Genomic DNA, 27,469 nt, shown 5'->3' with positions numbered 1-27,469 from the left:
AAGTGGAAGGAATGAACTACATGTCCATCAACGTATAAGTGGTTAAGCACATGTGGTATATACATGCAGTGGAACACTATTTAGCCTTAAAACGAAAGGAAATTCTGACACATGCCACAACATGGATGAGCCTTAAAGACACTATGTTAAGTAAAATGAAGCCAGTTACAAAAGAAGAAACGCAATATGATTCCCTTTACATAAGATACCTACAGTAGTCAAATTTAAATTCATAGAGCTAGAAAGTAGAATGGTAGTCACTGTGGCTCAAGGGAGAGGGAAATGGAGAGTTTGTTTAGTGGGTACAAAATTTCAATTCTGCAGGATGAAAAAGTTCTGGAGATTGATTTCACAACACTGTGAATATACTTAATACTATTAAACTATATAATTAAAAATGGTTAAGGTGGTAAATTCTATCATGTGGTTAAGAAAACATGTATTTTATGTTTTTCTATGCTATTGCTAATTTTTGAAAACTGTGAATTTCTAGCTACAGCTTATGGATTTGGGATATTTATTTTTTATCATACAGTTAAAAAGATTTTCCAATTTCTCTTGTGACTTATTTGACCTAAAGTTTATTTAGGATTATGTTGTTTAGTTGCTTCAAATTGGGGGATTTTACAGATACGCTTCTATTGATTTTTGGTTTAATTCCATGAGGTCAGGGAACATGCTTCATTTGATCTGAATCCTTATAAGTTTACCGAGGCTTATTTTGTAACCAAAAATATGGTCTATGCTTATGTTTGGTGTACTGATTGGTAAATGTCAATTAGATCTGGTTGGTTGATAGTGTTGTTCAAGTCCTCCAGGTCTCTACTATTTTTAAAAAACATTGTTCTACTAATAACTTACAGAGAAATGGTAAAAATTTTAAGTGTAAATGTGGATTTTAAAAAATTCTTTCAGTTATATCAATTTTTGCTTCACAGTTTGAAACTCTGTTATTAGATGCATAAGCTCATTTGGGATTTTGATGTCTTTTTATTGAATTCCCTCCTTTTCATTATTAAATATGCATCTTTATCCCTGGTAATATTTCTTTTTCTGAAGTCTGTCTGTTTTCTATGATATTAATGTAAAACTCTAGCTGTTTAAATTTGTATTTACCTGATAAATCTTTTTCCATTCTTTTACTTTTAATCTGTTTATATCTTTATATTTAAAGCGAGCTTTAAAAAATTCAATTTTCTAATCTCTGCCTTTCAATTAAAGTCTTTAGACTACTTACATTTAATGAAATTATCAGTATGGTTGGGTTTCAACATACCATCTTATTATTTCTCTTCTATTTGACCCATCTCTTCTTCATTCCTTTTTTCCCTCCTTTTAACTCCCTTCATTTGGATTAGTTGGTTATTTTTAAGATTCTTTCTGCTCTCTACTTGTTGTCTTATTAGCTATAGTACTTTGTTTTATTTTCTTTTAGTGATTTCACTAGGGCATTGATTGGCACACTGTATCCAGTGGGCTAAATCAGGCCTGCTGCCTGTTATCAAGAAAGTTTTATTGGAATGCAACCATGTGTTTTAATTTATGGCTGCTTTTGCACTACAATGATAGATTTGAATAGTTGCAACCTAGGTGTCATGGCTTACAGAGCCTAAACTATTTACTGTCTTGTCCGTTACAGAAAAAGTTTGTCAATCTATGCTCTAGGAGTTTGATATATAGCTTTAACTTATCAAGGTCTACCCTTAAATACTATTATGTCATTTAATATATAGTGTAAGTACCTCAGTACAGTAAACTTGCCCCTCTTCGGTTTTCTGTGGTGGTTTTTTTTTTTTTTTGTTTGTTTGTTTGTTTGTTTTCTGTGGCATTTTAAAATATATTTTCTTTCTTTCTTTCTTTGTCTTTTTCTTTTTATTTTCTTTCTTTCTTTCTTTTTTTTTTTTTTTTTTTGATGGAGTCTTTCTCTGTCCTCCCGTGCAGTGGCATCATCATAGCTCACTACAACTTCAAATTCCTGGGCTCAAGGGACCCTCCTGCCTCAGCCTCCCAAGTAGCTGGGACTACAGGTGAACACTATGACACTTGGCTAATTTTCTATTTTTAGTAGGGATGAGGTCTTGCTCTTGCTCAGGCTGGTCTTGAACTCCTGAGCTCAAGCAATCCTCCTTCCTTGGCTTCCCAGAGTGCTAGGATTACAGGTGTGAGCCACCATGCCCAGATGATATGTTTTATTTGTACATACATTGTAAACCCCACAATTTATTGTTTTTAATTTTTTTTAAAGCAATTGATCATATTTTGAAAAGATTTTAAAATATGGGAAAATATTGGTTTTTTTACCCATATATTTTACTATTTCTGTTGCTCTTCATTCTTTTGTTTGATCCATATTTTTATCTGGTATCATTTTTCATGTGCTGGAAGTGGAAGAAATGTCTTTAACATGTCTTGTTGTACAGGATTCTGGTATCGAATTCTTTTATCATTGGTAAGACTATAAAAGTCTTTATTTCACCTTCACTTTTAAAGCATCTTTTCACTGAATACAGAAATTTAGGTAGTTTTCTCTTTTAACACTTTGAAGATTTCATTCCATTGTCTTTTGGTTTGCATAGTTTCAGACAAGATGTCCACTGTATTTTTTGTCTGTTTTTAAGATTTTCTTTTTATTACTGGTTTTCAGCAGTTTATCATGTGCTTTGGGTTGGTTTTCTTTATGTTTATTCTGTTTGGTGTTCATTATATTTCTTGACATGTGAATTTATATGTTATCATCAAATGTGGGAACTTTTGCTGTTATTTCTTTATATACTTTTTTCTGTCTTTATTGTCAGCATATATATGTTACTTTGATAAGTCACTGAGGCTCTGTTAATTTATGTTCAGTCTTTTTTTTCTCTCTGTGCTTCATTTTTTATAGTTTTATTGGTATGTCTTTAAGTTCACTAATCTTTTCTTCTGTGGTGTCTAATGTGCCCCTAATTTCATCCAATTTTTTTTTTCATGTCAGATATTGTATATTTTATTTTATGACATTCCATTCCATTTGTGTCTTTTAAATATATTTTACTTCTCTCCTTATTATATTCAGGTTTAAGTCTACTTCTTTGATCATATGGAGCCTATTTATAATAACTTTTAGAATTCTTTTGTTATATCATCATCTCTGTCATTTTTTAATCTATTTCTATTGATATGTATTTCCCTTGCTTATGAGTCTCATTCTCCTGATTCTTCTTATTTCTATTAATTTTGATTGGATCCTGGACATTGTGAATTTTACCTTATTTGATTTTGCATTCTGTTCTATCTCCTTAAAGAGTATTGAACTCATTCTGGCAGGTACTTTTGTTATTTATCAATTAGTTTGATCCTTTTAAGGCTTATTATAACTTCTTTTAGAGTATCTATAAAGTAGCTTTTATTCTAGAGCTAATTTCTGGAGTTCCTGTTGAGTACCTGTGTATTCAGCAAGGTTTCTCCATTTTGGCTGTAAGAGAAGTGGAACAATTTGAGTTCTGGTAATTGTTTTTCTTACATCTGCCTAATAACAGTTCTTTCTTCAAAAGTTATTCTCAGTCTTGTGGGTTTTTTTCTTTATACATGCACAGATTGATATTCATCCGAAGGCTTAAGGGCCCTCTAGTGCAGATTTCTGGAATATTTTGTCTGCACATTCCCCTCCTTTCTGTTTCACACATTCTAGCTTCCTTGACATCCCCAAACTTTGATCTCTGTGTCTTCAACTTACCATGATGGACAGCCTCTGTTTGGGTTCTTCTTTCCTGTGCTGTAGTTGGGAAATTGACTCTATGCAGTAAAATAGGGCAATGACAGGGCTCACCTTCTGTGTTTTCCTTGTGTAAGGATCACAGCCTTGTGCTAGCTGTTTAGTTCCTGAAAACATTAATTTTATATATATTGTTTGGTTTTCTGTTTATGACAATTTACATATCAGTTAATTCTTCATGTGTAGAATTTCTTGCATATTCATCAAAGGTTGTTAGCATCAGATGGTGTAACTTTCCCTTTTGCATTTACACTTTAAGTTCTAGGCTATTTAAATAAATAGTGGTGGTTTTGCTTTGTTGTTATTGTTTTAAGAATGCTTTTAAAATGTGTCTGTATATGATTATATTTGTGTATTTAATTGATATCACATACTCAACAGGTTAAGATTCCCTGTAGCTCTTATGTTGGTTATTTTCATATATTTATTTTATTATACATGGCACTCAAGGCTCTGAGCACCATCGCCTTGGCAAATGAAAGCTGGAGAAATAGCCCTTAATGCTGTGCCCTGTAAATTAGCATTTACATATTTCCACCTCAAGTGATTTTTTTTATTCTGAATTTTAAGATCTGTAAATTGCACTCACTGCATTTTTTTCAGTTTTCAGGTAGGAAACCACTTAAGTCTCTAACAAGCCAGTAAGCTATGACTTCATTGGAATAATTTCTGGTATTTCTACTCCTGTGTTTGCACTGCAGGTATCACTAGGTGCATTGAGGCCTTAAAGTGTCCTGAAAGAACTGGACATGCAGTAAATACATGGTATTCCACAGGAAATATATGCCATTCTCCCAGAGTTTCTATGTCATAAATTAATGACCTTTCCTACGACCCTTTAGTCTTACAGATCTCGATATGACTATATCTTGTAGGGAATAAATGAACCCAAGCACTTCATTACTTCTTACGTCATGTCTATGTTTTTGAATCCAGCACTTTTTGACTTCACAGTCCTGCTTAAAACTCTGAAGTCTTATTGTCGTTAAGCTTGGGATGAAACTCAAGATGTTGTTTGAGTGCTCAAAATATAGCAGGACTATTACATCCCTTTAGGTAGGCACAAAATCTGTATTAGCCAAATGTAAGATCATTTATAAAAACAAGTTGTTGTTAGATCCCTCACTTCTAAGGAGTGAAAAGGCAGTACTTTTCTGCCCTGCCTTTTTAGTAGATTTATATGTGTTCCCTGTTCTTTCTTCAGAAAAACATCTCTAATGGCCTAAAACATTACTTTAAAAAATGTTAACCTATGCAATGTATAGAATGTCAGGTTGTAATGTGTGCATATGGCAAATGCACCTAAAGTAAATATACCCAGTGTAGCTGAAAGTGTGATGTTTTTTGTGAGACAATGCAACCTGAAAGAACTGTAGTATTTTTTGATAGGAGCAGTTGAAGTGTCAGAATAGAAGTTTTTAAAGGAATAGATGTGAATACTGCATTCTATAAATAACCAGAGAAATTCAATCATAAAAGAAAAGTTGGGACAATTTTTCTCAACTTACATACAGTTTTGTTATGAATTCTGCTTATTAAAATAAATTTTATCTTGGAGTTTGACATACTTTGTAAACTTTCCTCTTTGGTATTATTTTTAAAAAGTAGGGTGAATTCTACCAAGTTTTTAAATGTAGACAATGAAATTATTAACATAACTTGAAGAGCAAGTAAACTTTATTGGAACAATTTAAACAAGCACAGTTTGAATAGCCATGATAAGGTTAGAAATTCAGCCAAACATAAGCATCTGCTCAATATTTCTGGCATAAGAATTCTAAAATGACAATGTTATTATTTTTTCCCTATGACTTTTGCCTTTACCAAAGTAAGTAATAGTTCTGAATCTTCTGATTTGTATTAGAAGACTAGTTTTAATTTTTAATGACTTTAAGTGAAAGAGATTAGTATGAAATCCTATGAATGCCCCCAGACTACAGAAGGGACTTATATCATGTCTACGTTTTGGAATCCAGTGCTTTTTGACTTAACAGTTATCCTTAAAACTTTGAGGTCTTACTGTCATACACCTGGAATGAAACTCAAGATGTTGTCCGAGTGCTCCAAATCTAGCAGGATTGTTACATCCCTTTAGGTGTAAAGTCTGTGTTAGTGAAAGCTAGAATCATTTATAAAACACTTTATTATTAAATCCCTCACTTTTAAGGAGTAAAATGGCAGTGCAGAAAAGCACTCTTCACATTCTAGCAAAGCTCCATGATAGAAGGAATGAGGCCTGGGGACGCATTGGTTCATTCAGTACACCTGCTCCTAGCGCTGCCTCTGAGCAAAGCACTGGGGTGTATTGTAGAAAGGTGTCATTACAGGAAGAAGAATGTTTGGGGGAAACTTATCCTGTATTGGCAAGTACGGAAAGGCTTCATAGAGGGGTAATGTGGGAGCTGGGCCTGGAAGAACTTATCCAATGAACTAAGTGAGACAGGTTCATGGGGGAAGAACACGGGAGAGGCATGGAAGTTTGTGGCTTCTTTAGGAAACAGGGACCAGTTTCATGGGTAGATGAGGGTGTATAGATTGGGTGTCACTGGAAATAAAGCCAGATGGGTGGGTTGGAGCCAGACTGTAAAGGGATTTCAGTGCCAGTCTAAATTTGGAGGCTTTTCTGTTGTTTATTTATTTGGTAGGCAATTGGAAATCTTTAGTTTTTTAAATGAAAAATGGACATACTTTTATATTTTGAAGAGATGGTTATGAGCAGCAGTGTGGATAAGTAATGGTAGGGAGGCCAGGGAGGAAGCTACTGTTGTAGTATAAACACAAGGTAATTATGTTTTTATACTTTTTCATATTTTCCAGATTATTGTAATGCCATATATTGCTTTTGTGATCACAATGACCTTAAAGTTGAGGGTGTACATGACAGAGGTCAGCTGGGGAGGCCGTGTAGTCCACTGGTCAGTCCCATCCCAGGTTCTCCATTTATTATCTACACCTCTCTGAACCTTAGTTTCTTCATCTCTAAAACTGAGAATAATAACAGAACCTAAAACATTCAATCATTGAGAGGAATGAATGGAGCGTAGTGCCTGGCATTCAGAATGTAATCTACAAATCCAAATGCCTCGCCTGACCGCCAGGGCCCCCAAGGCCGGGTTTCCTCCTGCCTCTTCCCCCAAGCCTGTTGCAAATCTCTCCCTCTGCTCACTGCGCACAGTCCACAGTGGCTTCCAGTCAGCTATTCAGGCATGTCAAGCTCTTTCTGACCTAGGAGCCTTTGTAGTTGGCACCTCTTCTAGAACGCACTTCCTCCAGCACTCTCCAAGGCTGGCTCTGTGTCCTCCTTTCGGTTTCAATGTAAATATCCCTGGTCCATAGGGACAGGCGATCCGGTCACCCTCTCTGCAATGACCCCTTCTCAGCGAGATACTTTCTAACCCATCATCCTATTTGTTTCTTTCACTGTCTTTATCATACTCTGTAATTATCTTATTTTACTTTTACACGTTTATTATCTCTCACCCCACTGCAGCATATAGTCTATGAGAACAGAGAGATTTAAAACATCAGTATCTATTGAATAAATGTTAATAAATAGCAGCACAGTAGTAGCAGTCGTTGTTGTTTTCATCATTATTGAGACGTGATAAGATCCTGAGATGTTTTGGAGCAGGAGTGGGCAAATTAAAGGCCAGAGAGGAAATACTTTTAACTTTATGGTCTCTGATGCAATGACTCGACCCCCAGTTGTAGTATAAAAGCAGCCACAGACAATATGTAAATGAATGAGCATGACTGCGTTTCAATAAAACTCTTTTTCCAAAAATAGGCGACTAGTCCATGGAGTGTGGTTTGCTGAATGACTGCTGTTTTAGAGAATCACCAGCCTTTGAGATGATCAGATGCATTCCTTTGTTCCTTTATTCAATATACTGCTCATCCTGAGAGTTTCTGAAACCTGTTGTGGGCCAGGTGCTGGTCTATGCATTCAGGATTTATAGATTAAATGTATGGTCCATGACTTATGGGGATACAAGGAGGGAAATCATTAATTAAACAGTATGAAGGGATAATTACAATGTGATGGGGATATGTGCACAATGCACATGAGGAGGGTACCCAACTAGCTTGGTCAGATAGGGAATCTGGAAAGATTTTCTAAAGGAGCTGAGTTGTGCTGAATTTTGAAAGATAAATAGAGATTTGCCAGGCTGAGCGAGGGTAAAGGTAGAATATATCTATCAAAGCGAGAGGTCATCCATTTGGGTGATTAGTATCCCATATAAGGACCAGGTACTTAGTAGGGAACACTGGGGAATATTTTGTAGGATCAGGCATGGTGGTGGACAATTAGTTCTTAGACACATGCAGAGTTTGAGGTTCCTAAGGGACATTTAAGTGGAAATTTCCAAAAGGCAGAGATTGGGGATAGAGAGAATTCTGAGTCAAAGATACAAATGTAGGGTCATTACCCCATAGATGTGAGTCAAAGCCATGAGGATGGGTGAGCAGATTCCGGGAGAGGGAGGGTGGGGAGAGGAAGGAGAAAGCCCAGAAGGGAACGATACATCCATGTTGAAGGGGCACCTGAACAAGAAGCCAGCAAGAGACAGACATGTAGAGTGGGGGTGGGGAGACCCCAGACAAATGTCCTGTGTGAGTGTAAGGAAGAGGGAGTTTCCAAAGTAGAAAATGGTCAAGACTGTCTCGCAGAAGAGAGGACCAGTAAAAATGGAAAGAGGCTGTTGGGATTGAAAATTAGGAAGCAGTTGCTGACCTAGTTTTGAATGAGCAATTTTAGTAAAATGTGGGGGCGGAAGTCACATATTAATTAGTAGGTGGAGAAGTGAATGGAAAGTGAGGAAATGGAAGCTATGAGAATAGACTGCCATTTCTAAAAATGTGCTGATGGAGAACAGAGCCATGGGTGCTAGCTGGTGGGGGAAGCAGGGCTGAGTTTCGTTTTGGAGTATAGTGGGAGAGGTTGGAACTGATGTGAAATAAGAGAGAGACAGTGAGTGTGGAGAGAAGCTGGTGAGCAGTGTGGTGGTGGCAGCAGTTGGACCAGGCCCCCCAGAGGGTAGTGAGTGACGGGATTGAGATCACATGCAGAAGGGTGGATCTTGCAATCTAAGTGGGATAGTGATTCCTCTAAGACCAAGGAAGAGAAGCAGAGATGAAAAACAGAGTAGGCAAAGTATTGATTCCTGTGTTAAGAATGAAAAAAATCGATTGGTGTCACCTAAGGGCCACTACACTATTTTTTCCACCGTTTTGCTTAATTTTATGAGAACTACAGCACTACCAAGGAAGATTAAATCAGATGGGAAAACATCCCCATAAGATATACTGGTGAATCACTGAGATGATAAAAGAGAACATGGGCTAATTACAGCATCTTTAGTATCTTAATGATACCAGGTGACCTTGGGACTTATCTTGAAGCCTGCAGAAGAGCTATTGGTTGCCTTAGTATATACTACAACATTACCCATTTCTACATATGATTGAAATGGACATTGGCAATGGCTATACTTCCATTGTGCATTCAGCAAACAACTGTCCTATCTTTGGTTTATTTTCATTGCAACTGAGCATGCCTAATAATGTCCTATAATGCCCTGGAGAAACCTATTAAAAATGTAAGTTTCCTCAGCGCAGACCCAGAGGATAAGCTTCAGTGGCTCTGGGATGGAGCACAGGCATAATAAGTATCCCTTGATTTATTTAGAGAAAAACTGTATATTTAATAAATATTTATTGAGCACATACTGTGTGTCAAGTTGTCTTAGGCACTGAAGATAACAGCTATAAAGTTATGATACAATGTGATGGCAAAGCTCTAAGGTCAGGAGAATGTAGGAGGTGACTCTAACCACGACTTGGGGTCCAGGATGTTTCTCAGGTGTATGTGGTATGAAGGGCAAAGGATTGAGGTGTGGGGTGAGGGATGAGGACATGGCAGGAGGGGAAGAAAGGGTGTTCCAGGCAGGGGGAATGGTCCTTGTGAAGATCGGTGTGGCTAGAACATAGAGTGTCCGGGGAAGGACGAGAAGGAAGACTGGAGAAGATTGTGACACTGCTGTGGGGAGCTGTGCCTAGAAGCTTGCATTTCATCCTGAGAGCAAGATGGTGCCACTGAAGGGCTTGAGCTTGTTATGATCCTATTCCTTTTTCAGAAATATTAAGTTGGACTGGAGTTTGGAGGACAGGAGTGGAGTGGGGTGGGATAAGAATGACTGGAGACAAAGACACCCCTTAGGAGGCTGTTGCAGTTTTCCAGAAAGGGTAGCCCAGCAGGGTTGGTGGCGGACATGGCGATGGAGAGAAGTAGATGGGTGTTAGGAGGTGGATTTGATTAACCTCCTGCATCAGGGTTTTCTAGAGAAACAGAACCAATAGGAGATAAAAGATTTATTATGAGGTATTGGCCCATGTGATTATGGAGGCTGAGAAGTCCCATGATCTGCTGTCTGCAAGCTGGAGACCCAGGAAAGCGGGTGGTATAGTGTGAAGGCCTGAGAGCCGGAGAGCCAGTGGGAGATTCCAGTCTGAGCCTGAAGGCCTGAGAACCGGGAATGGCAAGGGCAGGAAAAAATCGATGTCCCAGCTCAAGCACTCTCAGGCAGAGAGTGAATTCAACCTTCTTCCACCCTTTTGTTCTACTCAGGACCTCAAAGAATTGGATGGTGCCTGTCCACAATGGGGAGGGCCATCTGCTTTAATCAGTACCCGCCCCCCCCACCCCAGTTCCAGTGCTAATCTCCATGGGACACACCCAGAAATAATGCTTAGCCAGATATCTGAGTATCCCATGTCCCGGTTGAGTTGACACGTAAAACTAACTGAGACACCTCCTGATGCTGTGAGCCGGGTTCACGTCAGAATAGAGTGGAAGGGAAAAGAATTAAGAAGGAAAAAGCAAGGAAGAGTAATGCCAGCTCTGGCTCAACTCCACTGGCAAAAGTCCATGACTGATTCTGAGGGACTTAGCTGAAGGGTATGGCCCTTGCAATTAGCTGATCATTTATTATTGTGTTTGCTTTTGAAAATGATAATGAAGATGAGGATGAATAATCTGGACTTTTTTGTCCTCTCTTTGACCTTTGCTTGATATGGAATCTTAAGATGTCTGTCTGTTAGATATCTGGGCACCTAACACAAAGCTTTTCCTCTGTATTTTATAATGGAAAGAGGATGTATCCTTATCTGCCTGCCCTCTCCTCCTTCATTATTCCAAAACCATGTAAAAATCATGACTTCAAAGCACAGGCTCAGAAGTTGGAGAGTACGGAGTGATTTTGGCAGACAGAGTCTCATGCCAGTGTGAGGGGATGGAATCGTGCACTGAATATTTACTGGACACCAACTGTAACCTGGGCTTTCTATTCCTGGGATGCCTTTTCCTGTTTCTCCTGGTGCCTTCCTCTGAGACCTTCCATTCTGCAGTCTCTGTTTGCCTTCTCAACCAGATGTTATTCTTCTGGAACTTCTCTTCACCTTTCTCCTGGGATGGATCCATATGGTTTACTTGTTTGTTTTGCTGGAGTACAACCTTGGCAGTTTCCTAAAAAGAGTTCAAAGAAAGCAAATGTGCAGAGTTTTTGCATTTCTGAAGCTGTCCTTAGTCTGCATTTACTAGATCAAAAATAATTTTCTAGGTCAAAAATAGTTTTCTTTCAAAATGTAAAGATTTCCAGTGTTGTTCAAGAGAAATAATGACACCAGTCTGATAAATATTCTTTTGTAGGTGACCTGATTTTTTTTTCTCTCAGAAAGCTTTGAATCTTTTCTCATCCTTGGTGTTTTACGACCTTCTAGTTGTGTGTGCGTGCACATGCTTGTGAGCGTATGTGCCAGAGAGAGAGGGAGAGAGAGAGATTTATCTTGCTAAACAATTGTGAAACTGTTCGAAGATTTGTATCTCCTTTCAGCTTTGGGCAATTATCTTGTATTCTTTCTTGTAATTTCTACCTCTCTGTTTTCTCTCTTTCTTCCTGAAATTTCTGTTATTTGATTTTGGATCTCCTAAAGTAAAGACCTCTGGTATTACCTTTTCCTTGCATGATTTCTCTTACCTCATGTTTTTCTTCTACATTTTAGACAGTCTTACTTGACTTTATTTTCTAACACTTCTGTTGAATTTTTGTTTTGTTATTTTTAATTTCTAAGAATATTTTCCTGGTTTCTGATTGCTTGTTTTTATAGCATATTGTTCCTTACTTTATTGTTGTAATATCTTCCAAAATTTCTCTGAAGATACTAATTAGATTTTTTTAAGATATCTTTTGTTGTTTGAGTTTTCTTTATATTCTCCAGGGCAGTTTTTCTCTTTGCTTTTTTGTTTGTTTGCTTGTTTTATGCTAGAAGATTTTCTCAAATTTTTTGTGACCTTTTAGTATTAAGTTGGATGCATTTGGAGTTAATTTGTTCAAATTCTTTAGAAGTATATTTCCTCCAACTCTGGGGTTTGGCAGGGGGTGAGGGTTAAGAGGTAAACGCCTGGGTATCAGGGCTTATTCCATGCCCAGAAGGGGAGTTTGTGGGGTAAGGGTACCCCATTTCTCCCTCATTTCTCAGCTCACTTCTTGCTGCCCCTTGGATGTGCATCTTGGAGCCCCTGGCCACCCGGCCTGGGAGGCCAGCAGGTTTCTCCCTCCACTGCAGCACTGCAGTCTCCTCTGCTGCAGGCTGTGCTCCTCCTCTGCTCATCAGTCCAGGCCCCCACCATGCTCTGTCTTCCAGAAACTGCTGAAATGTCTGGCTCAGTAAGTACCTGTCTCTCTGTTGTTCTAGGTTTGAATATGTAGAGTGCTTACTAGAAAGCACTCAATAAATGTTAGCTCTTATTTTTAATCTTATCTCTTAAAATTGAATTATTCTCATTTTCAAGCACATTTGATTAGAGAGGATAAAATACCTCTGTCCTGTCTCCTACCTTGAGCTCGCAGTCTCTTCTTCTGCTTAAATCTAGTCAGCATTGATGACCAACATCTCTGAGGGTGCTGTTCAGTGTTGTAAAATGAATCCATTTCATCTGTATTGTAAAATCATTGTGAGAACTATGGTTTTAAATGCACTCCATGGAAAAGATTTCTTAAGCCATCATATGATAACTTTCTGAGCTGTTTCCTTAGCAAATAGAGTATCTGCTTCAATTTTTCTTCCATTTTGAAATGCTGAAGCCATTGATCAGAAAACAGATGATTTAACTGAATTTGTTTCATAAAAATATTCTTCTTTTTGATTAGGTTTTGAGCCTCTGATGTTTTCCCCCAAATTTACTAATATAAATAGAATCCAAGAGCTTTATCAATCCACATTCATAACATAACAGTTTAGTAACATTAGTAGCTTTAGAATCAAGAATCAGTTAAAAATAGTTGATGAACTCCTCTAATTCTGAAAGTCATATCAGTACAAGGTCACCCTGTATTTGACATATCTTTTGAAGCAGCTTCTATTTATAAGCAGATCTGTCCAGCAACAAAACCTGACATTTGCAGTATTTCTGTGACTTGTACCTTCTGCTAATTTCTTTCTGTTGGTAGCACTCTTTTATGCTCATTCCCGGATCCTCCCCCTTTTCAATTCCCTTCTTTGACACCAATTTAACTCTCTCTGGTGGTTGTTTTATTCTAATCCAGTGGAAAATATGTCACTGGATACTTGTGAATCTCTGGGTTAAAAGCAATCAAGTTAGGTAATATAACATGACTCAAACAGAAATGGAAATGCAGACACTTAGATCTTAGTCATTCTAAAGACCTAAAAATGCTTAACTATGATTTTTTTAGGTTGTTATAAAAAAGTCAACTCAAGATTTGGACCTCAATTAAAAACACACTGCGTGAATAGTTTTACTTGGTTTTGTAGATTATTGCTCATTTAGCATAGTGGTCTGTTTTTACCTTAGACCAATGTTTTCAACCCCAAAAACATTAACAAAACAAAACAACTTTCGCTAGTTTCTCTTTCTGGCCTGGATATTAAATAATGCCAGTGAGCCACCACCATCTGGTAAGTTTTTCTTGTGTTCATCATTCCCAGGTTATGTACACATGTGTAATGAAGTTAGCAAAAGCTTTGTGTGTACGTATGTGTGTGTGCATGCACTTGTGCTCTTTTCTTCTCGCTAGATAGAGTTTTTTGTAATCAAAAGCATAGAGTCTGAGCCCTCCTCCCTCTGCTCACAACCTTGCCTGTTCAGGTGTCGTGTGAACATCCTGCTCTTCTGGAGTTCACTTTGCCGATCACAGGGAGTGAGTCCACAGGCTGTCTGACCACTCCATGGGAGACCCTTCCACAGGGCTTTTCTGACCAGAGTTTCCTAGAGTCCCTACAAATTGTTGTATTTTCAGGCATGCATGATCTCAGTGGGGTGTAGTTTAACTATAGTGGCTTCTTTGGAGATCTTTCAGGTATGTAGATCTTTTCTTGTTCCTGTAACAAAGCGAATTACCCTTTATTCAAAAACACCTACCCCCCCCAACTAATCAGTCAGCAAGATCTGCTCATTCCGTAACTTAAATCCACCCACTCCACCCCATCCTGCTCCCAGAACATCAGGACTTTTCTCTTTACCTGCTGCTCTCAACTCATTTCCCTGTCTTCAGCCTTGCCCCCCTCCAACTCATCCTCCACGTAGCAAATCAAACCCTATTCTGCTTCCCTTGAAATTCCTTATTGTCTCCATATTGCTGTCAGGAGAAAGACCAAACTCTTCCAGCAGACCTCTGCTGTTTCCTCCCCCGAAATGCCCTCTCTAGTCCCAACTTGACTAGCTCCTGTTGATCCTTTATGACCCAGCTCTTGTTCACCTCCTCCAAGAACCCATTCCTTGCTCAGCCCAGGCAGGGAGAGGGTACCCTTCCATGCACTCCCACAGCTCTGGGTTCACGCCTCTGCCATGCCACTTAGCACATTTGATTGTCTGATGGTGCTGTTAGTAGAGACTACGCCTCATTTATTTTTATTTTATAAGAGCTATAATGGCACATGGAGTTCAATGAGTGTTTCTTGAACTCAGCTGAACTGAGTGGTTATGTGAGAGGAAATAAGATTCTGTTCCTCTCCTCTTCCTTCTTCATTTTTACTCTTCTTGAGGTAATTTCATTTTGTGATCCTTTGAGCTATTGTGAAGTGGCTGTGATACCTGTTGACACTACAAATGCCTCTGTTTTAGTCATCCATCTTCTGGGTTGAGAAGGGCTCATCTAGTGATTCATCTTACGCCTGATTTTCTGTATCTTCTATCTTACCTTTTATTTTCCTTTCCTGGAGCTAGTTAACTAGCTCTAGCACTCTCTTAGATTACAAGTTTATTGAGATATAAGTCACATACCATATATTTCACTCACTTAAAGCATATGTGCCATAGTTTTAAGTCTATTCATAGAGTTGTACAACCATCACTACAGTAATTTTAGAATAAGTCATCACTCTAAAAAGAAGCTTATCAATTTGCTGTCACTTCACGTTTCCCTCAAACCTCAGTCCCTGAAAACCACTAATCCACTTTCTGTCTCTATAGATTTGCCTATTCTGGACATTTCATATAATGGAGTTGTACAATATGTTACCTTTTGTGTCTGGCTTCTTTCACTTGCCTTAGTGTTTTCAAAGTTCATCCAATTTATAGCATATATCAGTATTTCATTCCTGTATTAGTCTACTCAGGCTGCCATAACAGAATGCCACAGACTAAGTGGCTTAGAAACTTATTTTCTTACAGTTGTGGAGGCCAGAAGTCCAAGACCCAGGTGCCAGCACGGTTGGTTTCTGGTGAGGCCTTTCCCCTTGGTTTACAGATGACCATCCTCTCACTGTGTCCTCACGTGGCCTTTATGCATGGGCAGAGAGATAGAGAGATCTCTAATGTCTGTTCCCCTGTTTATAAGGACATCAGTCATATTGAATTAGGGCCTACCTTTATGACTCCATTTAACTTTACCTCTTTAAAGGCTCTATTTCCAAGTATAGTCACATTGAGGGTTAGGGCTGTAATGTATGAATTTTGGGGTGAGACAGTTCAGTCCATAACAATTCTTTTTTATTGCTGAATAATCATCCATTATATGGATATACCACAGTTTATTTATAGGTTCATCAGTTGATGGACATTTGAGGTGTTTCTTCTTTATGATGTATCTTCTTATGGTGTATCTTCTTAATGATGCCACTGTGTACAAGTTTTTGTGTGGATACTTGTTCTTATTTCTCTTGGGTATATATCTTGGAGTGGGATTGCTGGGTTATATGATAACTGTGTATTTAATATGTTTTCCAAAGTGGCCACATCATTGTATATTTCCACCATCAGTGTGTGAGGGCTCCAATTTCTTTACTGCCTCTCCAGCACTTTTTATCTCGGCTTTCTTATTATAACTATCATAGTGGGTATGTAGTGGGTACCTCATTACGGTTTTGATTTGCACTTTCCTAATAACTAATGATGTTGAACTTGTTTTCACGTGTTTATTGACCATTTGTGTATCAAATGTCTATTCATATCCTTTGCACATTTTTAAGGTGGGTTGTCTTTTTATTCTTGAATTATAAGAGTTCTTTATATATTTTTAGTACAAGTCCCTTATCGCTTATATGATTTGCAAATATTTTCCCCATTCTGTGGGTTGTCTTTTCATTTTCTTGATTGTATCCTTTGAAATAAAAAAGTTTTAAATTTTGATAATGCCCAGTTTATCTATTTTTTTGGTTGTCTATGCTTTTTAATACTTTTGCTGTCATATCTAAGAAGGCTTTGCCTAACTCAAGTTTATGAAGGTTTATAACTGTGTTTTCTTCTAAGCATTTTATAATTTTATCTCTTAAAGTTAGGTCTATTGTCCATTTTGCATTGTTTTGTATGTGGTGTGAGATAGGGGTCCAACTACACTTCTTTGCATGTGGTTATTCATTTGTCCTAGCACTGGAGCATCTCTTTAAATGTTAATAATCAGTGTTTCTGAAACATTACAATCATTCTTAATGAATAGAGAATTTATCCCAACCATCTCAGTAGTCTAGGCATGTCTGTCTAGTGATTTTCATCACTCTTCATACTCAGAGACTTTTCCATCTACATCCAGGCTCATAGCCATTCTGTAAGTGTTGAAGTTGCAAGTTAAGCCTGCGGACTGTGATTCTAGGGTCATTAGTCCTGGTTTGCTCAATGTTGAGGGGTTTCCCAAGATGTGGACTTTTAGAGCTAAAACTGGAACAGTCCCTAGGTAGAGCTGAGGCATCACTGTCCTGGTGGAAAGAATGCCCCATGGAATTGAGCCTTTCCTTAAATGTAAAGAGTCAGATGTTAGCTGAGCTGCAGCCATCTGAAAGCTGGAGGCTGGAGGACTCATTTCCCAGGCAGCTCAGTCACATCACTGACAAGTTGGTGCTGGCTGTTGGCAAGAGGCCTCAGTTCCCTCCATGTGGGTCTCTACACAGGGGCGCTTGAGTGTTCTTGTGCCATGGTGGTCAGCTTTTCCCAGAATGTGCAGTCTGAGAGACCAAGGAGGAAGCTGCAATGTCTTTTATGACATGGCCTCAGAAGCCTCACACCAAGTCCGCCCTGGCTCACAGAGGGCTACACTACTACTCAGAGTGTGTATACTAGGAGGTAAAGATCATCGCGGGGTGGGTAGGGAGCATCTTGGAGGCTAGCAGGAGCCTAGCCAGTCTTCTCTCTGGCTTCCAGTGATTTATGCCCCTCCCACTTGCACAAAACACAGCCCTTTTACAGCTCCCAAAAGTCTCATTCTTTACAGCATCACTCCAGGATCCAGAATGTTGTCATCTGAATCAGGTCCAGGTGTGAATAAAGCCACTTAGATATCATTGAGTACAGCTCCTTGAGTATAGTTCCTCTTTAATCAAAAACCTGCACAGACAGTTGGGGCAAAGCATACTCCCGCAAATACCCTAAACACAAACACATGCACACACACATACACACACATTCCCACACACTATGTGCATTTATTAAAAGGAAGGTCTGGACTAGGGGAAAGAGAAAGCTAGAAAATAGTTTAGAGACCTACTTACTGTGTGCTTGGAATCCTGTGCTATCCATCCTCCTCCTCTTTCTGTATTTCTGCATGTTCCACTGCTACCTTTCTACTGATGAAATGAATAGTAATTGAATATAAGCAAGGGTGGAATAAGATAAATTTCTGTTTGAACATATCCAATGTCTTGATTATCTTATGTGGTGATTTAATACACTTAGTTTTCATTCCTTAATCAATACTAAATTAAAAGAATGCTTACCACATGCCAAGGTACTCTATAAAGAGTTCTGACTGTTCGTTTTTTCAAAGATATGGGTTTGTTTTCCAGAAAAATATTTTGTTTGTATTCTTCTCACTTGATTTTGTATAATCTAAAGTCAATTATTAATTAGGTTAGAAAGGAGATAGCCCATTTTGATGCCATTTTCAGCTCTCTTAGTGTATACTTATGGTTGAAATTACATGTGATTTTTAGCAATTCTTTTACTCTTCTACAGACATCATCTGAAATCAATATGGTGTAAACTTATGTAAATATGATGATATCTGATACACAGGGATTTTTCACTGTTCTGGGGATATCATTTAAAATATACAAAATGATAAGAGAACAACAGTGTGAAGGCATTAAACATGACATTGACTGCTGATACAAATGGACCATTACTACTCATTAGACCATGCATTGTTTCTTCTTTTTCATAATTGAATGTTTTTCCCCAAACATTAGGACAGGCCTGAGTTGGGAATATTTGCAGCCCCAGCTCCCTCTTCCCTTTTCCTTCTGCACTTACCTGATTCCTCCCATCCCAGTCCTGACGGGGGAGTCAGGAAACCACAGCCTTGCAGCTTCTGCCTTCACCTGGACACACAACTGGCCAGGGCTTCACTTTCAGGGGAAGCAGCTGGCAGAGGAGGAGGCACTTTTCTGTGGGCTACCATAGACCCAGCATGGCATCTAATATATTTCTCTGTTTCCACACATAGATGCTTTCTTCTTTGTAGTTTCTTCAGTGATTTATAGGCACTGATTTTTTTAAAAAAAATAAGTGGGCCGTTATTTAAATCATGTTTAATCTGAAACCTGGTTAATATTTCAGTAGATAATAAAGAGTTGTCTGCAGTATAAGAACACCACGGAGTGGTCTATGGACATGCACTGGAGGAAAATATGGTAGCAAATGAAAGTTGTTAAATGGCTTGATGAGGACAGTTATACAGAATATTAGGAAGCTTGGGCCTTTTAAATTTCATCTCAGAGAGCATTTGTGCGTTGATAAGATTCTGATGCTCTCTGGTGGTGAGAGCCTTCTCCCAGTGTTGTCGTAATTATCACACTTGCTATGGATGGAGCCCACCGCAGACTTAGAACACAGTGATGCTGAAACACAGGATTTATAACTTGGTACTTTATTATTTCAAAGCAAGCTGACTGCACATATCTGGGAAGTAATTTTGAAGTTTGGACATAACATAAAAACAGATAATGGAAGAAGGAGAAAAGAAATTTAAGTTCTGTGGTACAAGCAGTAATACACTAAGTTGCAAGGCCAGTTGCTCACCTCCATGCTTTACAGGAAAGGAGGTTGTGGCTGGAGGTGTTAGGGCAGGGCCTGGGCTACACAGCTAGTAGTCGGGAGAGCTCAGATTTCAGCCTGGCTAGCCCCACAGTTTATACTCTTCCCTGCCCCTCCCTGCAATCAACAGAAGGTCAGTGAGATGATTTTTGTACAAATTTTTATAAGACTTACTACGTACTGGTCAAGATTACTAGTGAATATTTGCCACAAGGTTCTTTGCCCATTGTATGTCAAATTTTAAGGTATATCTCGATGTCACAAATTTAGGGTAACTTCCAACAATAAATATTCTCTGCTTCACTGTCCTAAGCATTTTATACCTTTCTTCAGTGTCTTAAAAAGGGTTATTTGTCCGTCCTTGGCATTCTCTATCTTGTTGTGAACTGAGAATAATTTTCTTTTCTCTCTCTCTCTCCTTTTTTTTTTTTGGTTTGGGTTCATGTTAGCAGATTTAAAGAAAGTCTCCAGTTCAAATGCTGTAAAATCCAGCCTCCCGAAATCTGGGCTTCGTCCTCCGGGGTACTCCCGTCTCCCAGCAGCCAAGCTGGCGGCCTTTGGCTTTGTCCGGAGCTCCAGTGTCTCCTCCGTGTCCAGCACACAGTCCGTGGACAGCGCCCCGCCGGAGCAGGGCCGGCTGGCCTCGCGTAAGTGGGCGCGGAGGGCGGGCACCTGTGGGGCAGGTAATCAGCAGGTGTCTGTGACTGTGTGTCATTTTCTTTGTGTGATTAATTAAGAATTTGGATCCACGCCCTTGGTCTACTGTTCTTGTTTTTAAATCATCTACTGAGGAAAAATAGCCTATTTGGCACTATCCCTTATGGGGAGCTAATACGCTAGAATAAAGATTTTAAAGCTCCTCTTACAATCTAGAAAATGACTTATCCAGGGACTGATTCCAGGAACCCTCTGCTTCATGGATTCTAGGTAAGAAGTCAAAGAAAAATCCTAGAAAGGTATTGCTATATATGGTGCTATCGTGAAATATATTAGATATTAAATATTAGCTGAAAGACTCATTTAGTCACCTGTGATTACCTTCACATTGGTGGAGCATCCGACTGGCTTTCTAAAAGTTCACTAAATGATGTTAAAAACAGGAAAGCACTACTGAGCTTCTTCAAATCTATGCCCAGGAAGGTCCCCATTAGCTGAGACGATGCTGCTCCAGGCCTGTTTCCTGAGACTGATGTTGTAGACTGTATTTGAAAGTATGAATTAATAGCCTTCAGAGCAGGTTACCACAGCCACTGTCCCTAAAGGAGATCTGGAGGCCACCCAGTTGGCTGAGCCTTTGATTGACCAGACTCCATCTCAGCCTCAACTTCAAAGTCATTGTTACTGGATCTGAAGCCATGACATCTCAGATGTTGGTTTTCAAGACCTTGCCAGAGGGCCAGGGGAGTCTTAGAGGTTTCCATGTAGAGAGCTGTTTTGAAGGGTTTATAGTAGTTGAATCAAGTTGGAGTAATATGAGAGAGGGATTGATTTATCATTTTTTCAATTTCCTTTCTCCAAGCCTGTTCATTCTGTCTTGCTTGGGTTTACAGAGATGATGTGTGGAATATTTGTACCTTTATAATTATAAATTTTCATTTATATAGTTATTCCTAAAAGTAATACATTACATTTTCCTTTATCTTGATGTGTTTGTAAGTAGGTTCTAAGTGTGTTTTCTTTGCTCTCTTGGTTTCCTGAAGGTGCTATGGCTCAGCCCTGCTTTCACATAGGATTTGTTTTAGGAACACCACTGTAATTATGGATTACATCATTACACAGTAGATGTCTCAAAATCTGAAACATGAATATAATAAAGAACTATTTGCAAGTGTGTAATCCACGTTTTTAGGTATGTGTGGGCATAGTAACCATCTGAAGATTTTATAATACAGGAGCAACTACTGGTCATCATTTTTAGTAATAAAATTCCCAGTGACATGTCTCTCTTTTAGAGAAAGGATGAAAGGAAAAAATCTCCTATGGTATGTACCTTTCCATAAAAGGATTTAAGATTTTGATGTCTTAAAAAAAAATTACCCTTGAGGCAAGTTGAGCCATGTCCCCATGACAGTAGCTTTTGCTGAGGAGAGCTGACAGGTGTGGGCAGAATAATTCCAGGTGCGCTTAGGGAATTTCTTCTCACCTCTGCTTCAAAGGATACTAGATAGGGACCCCTGAGAACCCAGGGGAACAAGAGCTGTGTGTGCCAGAGAAAATAACTCCTAGTTTAAAGACTTCCTATTAAAAGTGACATTTATTCTATCCAGAAATATTTTCTATTTTTAGAAACATATGTCAGAATTGATTTATAATTATCTTCTTCCTACTATATATACAATTTGTGCTTCACTAATAAACCATGGAAACCCCCCCACATATATTTGAACTAATGTTGGAGTACCACTGATTATTATGCCTATACTTGTTATCAGATTTAATGTCAAGAAAAATTTTGTTTCTGTTCCTTAGTGAAGTGATGATGCTTTGATGACAGGGATTAAGTAAAATATGAAGCTCTTGAGAGAGCTGAAAGTCCTTAGATCGTATCCTAAGAGCAAAGCTCTGTTGGCTCAGCTCACGGAAATAACATATCAGAATTAATTCTTTTTTTCTTCTTGGAAAGTTGGTCTTTTTGCTGACACTGCTTTCATATAGGATTCATTTTAGGAATACCGCTGCATTTAGGGATTACATAATGGCACAGTAGATGTCTCAAAATCTGAAGCATGAATATGGTAAGGAACTGTAGTCATGCGTCACTTGACTGTACATCTGAGAAATGCATGATTGGGCAATTTCATCGTTATGTGAACATCACAGAGTGCACTTACACAAACATAGATGGTGTAGCCTACTACACACTTAGGTGGTATGGTATAGCCTGTTGCTCCTAGGCTACACACTTGCACAGCACGTTTCTGTACTGAATACTGTAGGCAGTTGTAATACAATGGTATTTGTGTATCTAAACACATCTAAACATAGAAAAGGTGCAGTAAAAATATGGTTTAAAGATTTTAAAATGGTGTGCCTACATAGGGCACTTACCAGGAATGGAGCTTGCAGGCCTGGAAGTTGCTCTGAGTGACTCGGTGAGTGAGTGGTGAGTGAATGTGAAGGCCTAGGACGTTACTGTCCATTTTTATATGACTGGTAGTACAGTAGGTTTGTTCACATCAGCAACACCACAAACACATGAGTAATGAATGCAGTATGCTATAATGTTACGATGACTACAACATCACTAGGCAATAGGAATTTTTCAGTTGCTGTTATAATCTTATGGGACCACTGTTGTATATGCGTTGTGTTGTTGACCAAAGCGTTGTTATGCAGCATGTGACTGTATTTGCAAATGTGTTATTCATATTTTTAGATTTTCATGCATATGAACAGTCTGAACAATGTTCATGCTGACGATGGCATGCCATATTTGGGACACTTTAAGTGACTGCTTTTGAATTTATTAGTGTTTCCTATGCTAGTCTGGCTCTATTGTGACTCTTCCTATGCGTTTTCCTGGGTCCTGAGAGGCAGATGATGATAGTGTGGAGGAGGGAGCCCTGTGCAGTGCCCCAGACATGAGGTGGCAGGACCATTTGGGTCTCAGCTACTTCATGTGGCATCTTCCCTCCACCCTGGGCTCAGGCTCTGGGCCATTAGATCAACCCCACTGGGCAGAACAAGCAGTGCCCTTCTGTGTCTTTTTACCTTTTCCACAAGGTTTTGGTGAATGGAACAGACACAGAGAAATGGATTCTTAGAATCCAAGTCCTCAGAACTTGAAGGTATCTTACCATTCTGCTGTCAAGGAAAATAAAAATCTCAGGTCCCCAAAGCTCCTCTTGTCAAAGGAAAGGTCAATCTTGGAGGCTGAGTCATGCTCACCCTCTTCCAAATGAATAGCTGTTGCTAACATCGTGCATCAGCCAGATCCCCAGGGAAAGGTAAAGGCCTCAGGCATGTAGGAAAGACTGCCCCCACAGGTCATAAGGAAATTCTTTGCTGATCTCTCATAAACAAGGACATGTAGTATAACTCTAGGCCTGCAGGCTACATCTATCTCCTAACACTAAAGTCCGTTCAGTACATGCTGTTAATGTTGATTACAAGTTTATCTTTCCAGGTGCAGAATAGACACAAGATGAGATCAAGCATTCCTCCACCCACCCAGAAACATCTGCATAATTGATTCTTCCTTTACTTCCTTTTACTTCCTTTACTTACTTTCCTCTTCAAACATTCTCCTTATCTTATATAAAATATAGATTTACTGTGTACTAATTAGAGCCTCACAAGAATGTAAACATTTGCCTCCCTGTCCACCCCACCCTTTTGCTTTCTGCATGCCCTCTCCCCTTAAATGCTGAGTTCCCAAATCCGTCTTCTGAGAGCACAGGTCGCAGATGCTTCTGTGATTAGTGCTTTTCCCAGGCACAGTCTCAAACTTTGGCCTAATAAACCTCAACTGATTGAGATCTCTGCCTTAGTCACTTATTTTGGGTTGTCACTACTCACCTCCCCCATTTTATAGCTGAGCAAACTGAGATCAAGATGCCCTGGGTCCCAGGTGGTGCTCCTTCTCCTCTATTTCCTTCTTAGAGCTGCCATCTGTGGGTGAGACATACTCATAATCTGCACATCTTTCCTTTCTACTAGTGAAGGAAATCTTAGAGTCAGAGCTGCCTTGAGAGGCTCCTCAGGTCAATCCACCTCTCCCCCCACCCCTTCCCAGGTTGCCAGCCAGCTCCTTTGGGGACACTCTAAGTGCTAGGAAGTGATCCATTTTATGCAGAAACCACCTCTGAGGCTGGGCAGCTGTCATTGTTATAATGTGCTCCATGTGCATTCAAGCTGCCTCCTTGTAATTTCCAACTGGTCACCTAGTTCCTGTGGATCCTAGTTCCTGAAGGTCCACAGGACCTTCATGTCCATTGTGCCTCTAAGAGAGCCCTGGCAGCTCCCCTCACTCCTTTATAGGTTCATCATTTGAAGATTATGGGTTGTCCCATTAGAACCTCAAATAAAACTTCAAATTATACTAGTGAGTGACCTACGGCTTTTGTTTGTTTATTTGTTTGTTTTAGATTTAAATTGAAGGAGGAAAAGGAATTTTCGAACTTAGAACTTAAATTTAAACTTAAAATCATAGGTCTGACCCAGTGTGTAGCTCCTAGTTCTCCTACAGTTTTCAGAGAGGAAAGAAGATCCCAAATATGCTCTAAGTGATAGAAACTTAAATGCTCCAAAATCCAAAATGTTTGAAAGCCAACATGATGCTCAAAGGAAGTACTCATTGGAGCATTTCAGATTTCAGATTTTTGGATTTGAGAGCCTCAACTGGTATAAAGCAAATATTCCAAAATCTGAAAAAATCCAAAATTCAAAACACTCTGGTCCCAAGCATTTCAGATAAGGGATGTTCAACTTGTACTTGGTTGTCACATTAATCAGTAATTATGTGTAGATAGACTTGATTTTCCCAGTGGGTATGTAGGTGTAACTTAGAGCCAAAATATTTAGGGATATTTGTGGAAGGAAAGTAGGAAAATTTAGCATTTCATGAATTAATCGTTAATGGAAATGGGTCATATCAACCAAGGATAGAATAATATGTGTAGGATCCTATGTCATTATGTATTCTCACAGTGCTTAACTTATTGGGCACTCAAGAAACAGCTCCAGAGACAACTTATCAGGAAAGAACATGAAAAATATGGCATTTGCAGCCTTCCTTTCCAATTTCCCCTCCTCTTCCTCTCTTCAAATACTGTTAAGTTTTCTCCGTGAGGTGAGCTAAGAACAGAAATCATGGGGCAAAGAAATTGAAAGAAGAAGTGAAAAAGAAAAATTAAAGTTTTCTCCTGCTCCTTTTCCTGGTGCAGAGAAGTAGAATGAAAGGGGACATAGGGGTACAGCTGGGAGGTGGACAGGGAGGCTGACATTTGCATAAGTAATCATGGCACAAGGGTCTATGTTCTCAGAGCCTGAAAAGTGCTACAAAGTGGAGGGTTAGTTCCTGATTAGGGTGATCAGGGAGTTTCTCAGAAGGGTTGTAGGCAAGGCAGTCTTTTGGGAGGTGGAAATGAACTCTCGATCTTGGTGGGGGTGGGGAGTGCTTTTGGCGCATCCGGAAAGCTTTCTGGATCTAGGGAGTTGCCATCCCTGCTATAGGCTGCCAGTTCACCATGGTGCTGTCTGTCTCCTGGGGCTGAGGCCACATGTTAGAGTAGCCCCAGGCTTCTTCTCAGAATGTGCCTATTCCAGGTCTTTAGTCTTCATCTTGATCTTCTCATCCATAGCTTCAGCTCTTACCACTTTGGACACGATACCTGTACCCGTATCTCCAACCCTGACCCTTCTCCAGAATTATTCACCTGCATTTCAAATGATCCATCAAAAATCTCCAGCTAGGTGACCCAAATCACCTCCAACTGAACATTTTCTAAAACACAAATTCTTCATTCTCTTGTATAAAACCAATACCTCTTATTGAAGTTGCTGTATCTTTTAATGGTATCTGTGATCTGCTGGCAAACCAGACTAGAATTTTAGAGTCAGTGTTATGTCTTACCTGCTTTTTCTATTTGGTGATCAATTCTGGCCAATTCTTTCTCTCTAGCATGTGTCCCATTCTCTTTCTCCTCTCTCATGATCTTAGTTTAAATCTGTGGTAGCTCCCACATATGTGATTCCTGGCATACCTTGGCTTTCTAACCCACAAGCACATGGTCCCAGGTAACCTTCCCCCTCGCCATGTTTTGACTGCTCCCTTGTGCCCCTGTGTCTGCTTCACCTCCCTGCCGGACTCTCCAGGTCCCCCATGACTGGGCCCCCACTTCCTTCTCACCTTTCCTGCACGCCGTAACCCAACATACAACCTCAACTAGTGAACCAGAGTTGTTCATGTTTTTCTCTGAGATTTTGTGTTTTCCTGCCTTTGGGTTTTGGTTTAAACCATTCATCTCTGGAATATACCTCCCCCACCTCTACCTGGTGACCTCCCATCTCTCTCTGTAGATTCCATCACTTGCAGGTACATTTCAAATTCTACTTTCTCTGAAAAGCCAACCCAACATGGTAGTTTCCCCCTGGGAACTCCTAGGGCTCTTAGTTTGTATCACCTTTTATCACATACTATCTATTGTAGCTGTTTGTTTCTTGGGCCTCTGTAGATTATAAACTCTTTAGGGACAGGGGCTATGACTCTTAATAATTTTAGTGTCTCTCACACTAAAGGACAAATGTTCTTTACAGCAGTAGAATTTTGAGGAAAGTTCTCTTCCAATAGAAACTTTTTCTCTTATTGTAAGAGTATGGAAAAAGAGATTTTTGAGAGTAACATGGGTAGCTTATACAGTGTTTTGTACTGGGAACATGTTTTTAATTTATGAGCAGATTTTGATGGTTGGTGAAGTTCATAATTACAGTTTTCACAATTTTCTAGGATCTCTAAAATGCTGTTTTCATTGACTGTGGTGTACAAGGGATAATTTACACAAGTCAGAGAGTAGAAAAGATAATAAGCCACTTACAGTATAATTATATTCAGAGATAAATTGTGATATAGACTGACCTAATTATCTCACAAAGGTCCAATAATCTATATATCTCCTTGCATAGAATTAGTCATTTTAAAAGAATTAAGCTAAAACCCTACTGTTGAGGCTACTCATGAGAGAATTTCGAAGTTTCCAAACTTAGATGTCTCAATTTGGTGAGATTATATATTCTCATTAAATTCTAGAGTTTCATTTCTTGTTTTAATACTTAAATAGATGTTCTTTTAATTATTGAATAGGATTTGTGTTCGGGGGATAACACTCTGAAGTAGAAAATCGCTAGCCTTTTTGGAAGGTTAATCAATGAAAATGAGGGTTAATATGAAAGCTTTTTGCAACGTTAACTTCAGCATTTATGCTCACGAATACTACAAAGTACATTTACATATATAACACATTTGATTTTCTGTATCTGACATGCATTTTAAATAAGATCAGAGTTGACAAGAAGTGGTATTAATAACTCCTATGGAAACAGCCATTAACCTATCTCATGTTCCATTGGCAAAGAGGGAGTCATTTTTTATTCATGGCAAAAGGAGCTGAAGGTGGCTCGTGAGGTCAGGTTTCAGAGAAGCTATTGCCTATTTGAGGTTATGCCTCGTTGACGTA

The 27,469-nt window shown here is 39.1% G+C and overlaps 1 protein-coding gene across 1 annotated transcript in view; it reads left to right on the top strand.

Moving 5' to 3' along the window:
- Positions 1-27,469, top strand: part of MTUS2 (microtubule associated scaffold protein 2) — a 301,278-nt gene that overhangs the window by 13,373 nt on the left and 260,436 nt on the right. The window contains exon 3 of the mRNA XM_069467395.1: positions 19,745-19,942. Within this exon, the coding sequence (XP_069323496.1) occupies positions 19,745-19,942 (198 nt within the window). The remainder of the gene's footprint in view (positions 1-19,744; positions 19,943-27,469) is intronic.

This window comes from Eulemur rufifrons, chromosome 4 (assembly GCF_041146395.1).
Source record: "Eulemur rufifrons isolate Redbay chromosome 4, OSU_ERuf_1, whole genome shotgun sequence".
Taxonomy (NCBI): Eukaryota; Metazoa; Chordata; class Mammalia; order Primates; family Lemuridae; genus Eulemur; species Eulemur rufifrons.
This window is presented reverse-complemented; position numbering and strand designations above follow the sequence as displayed.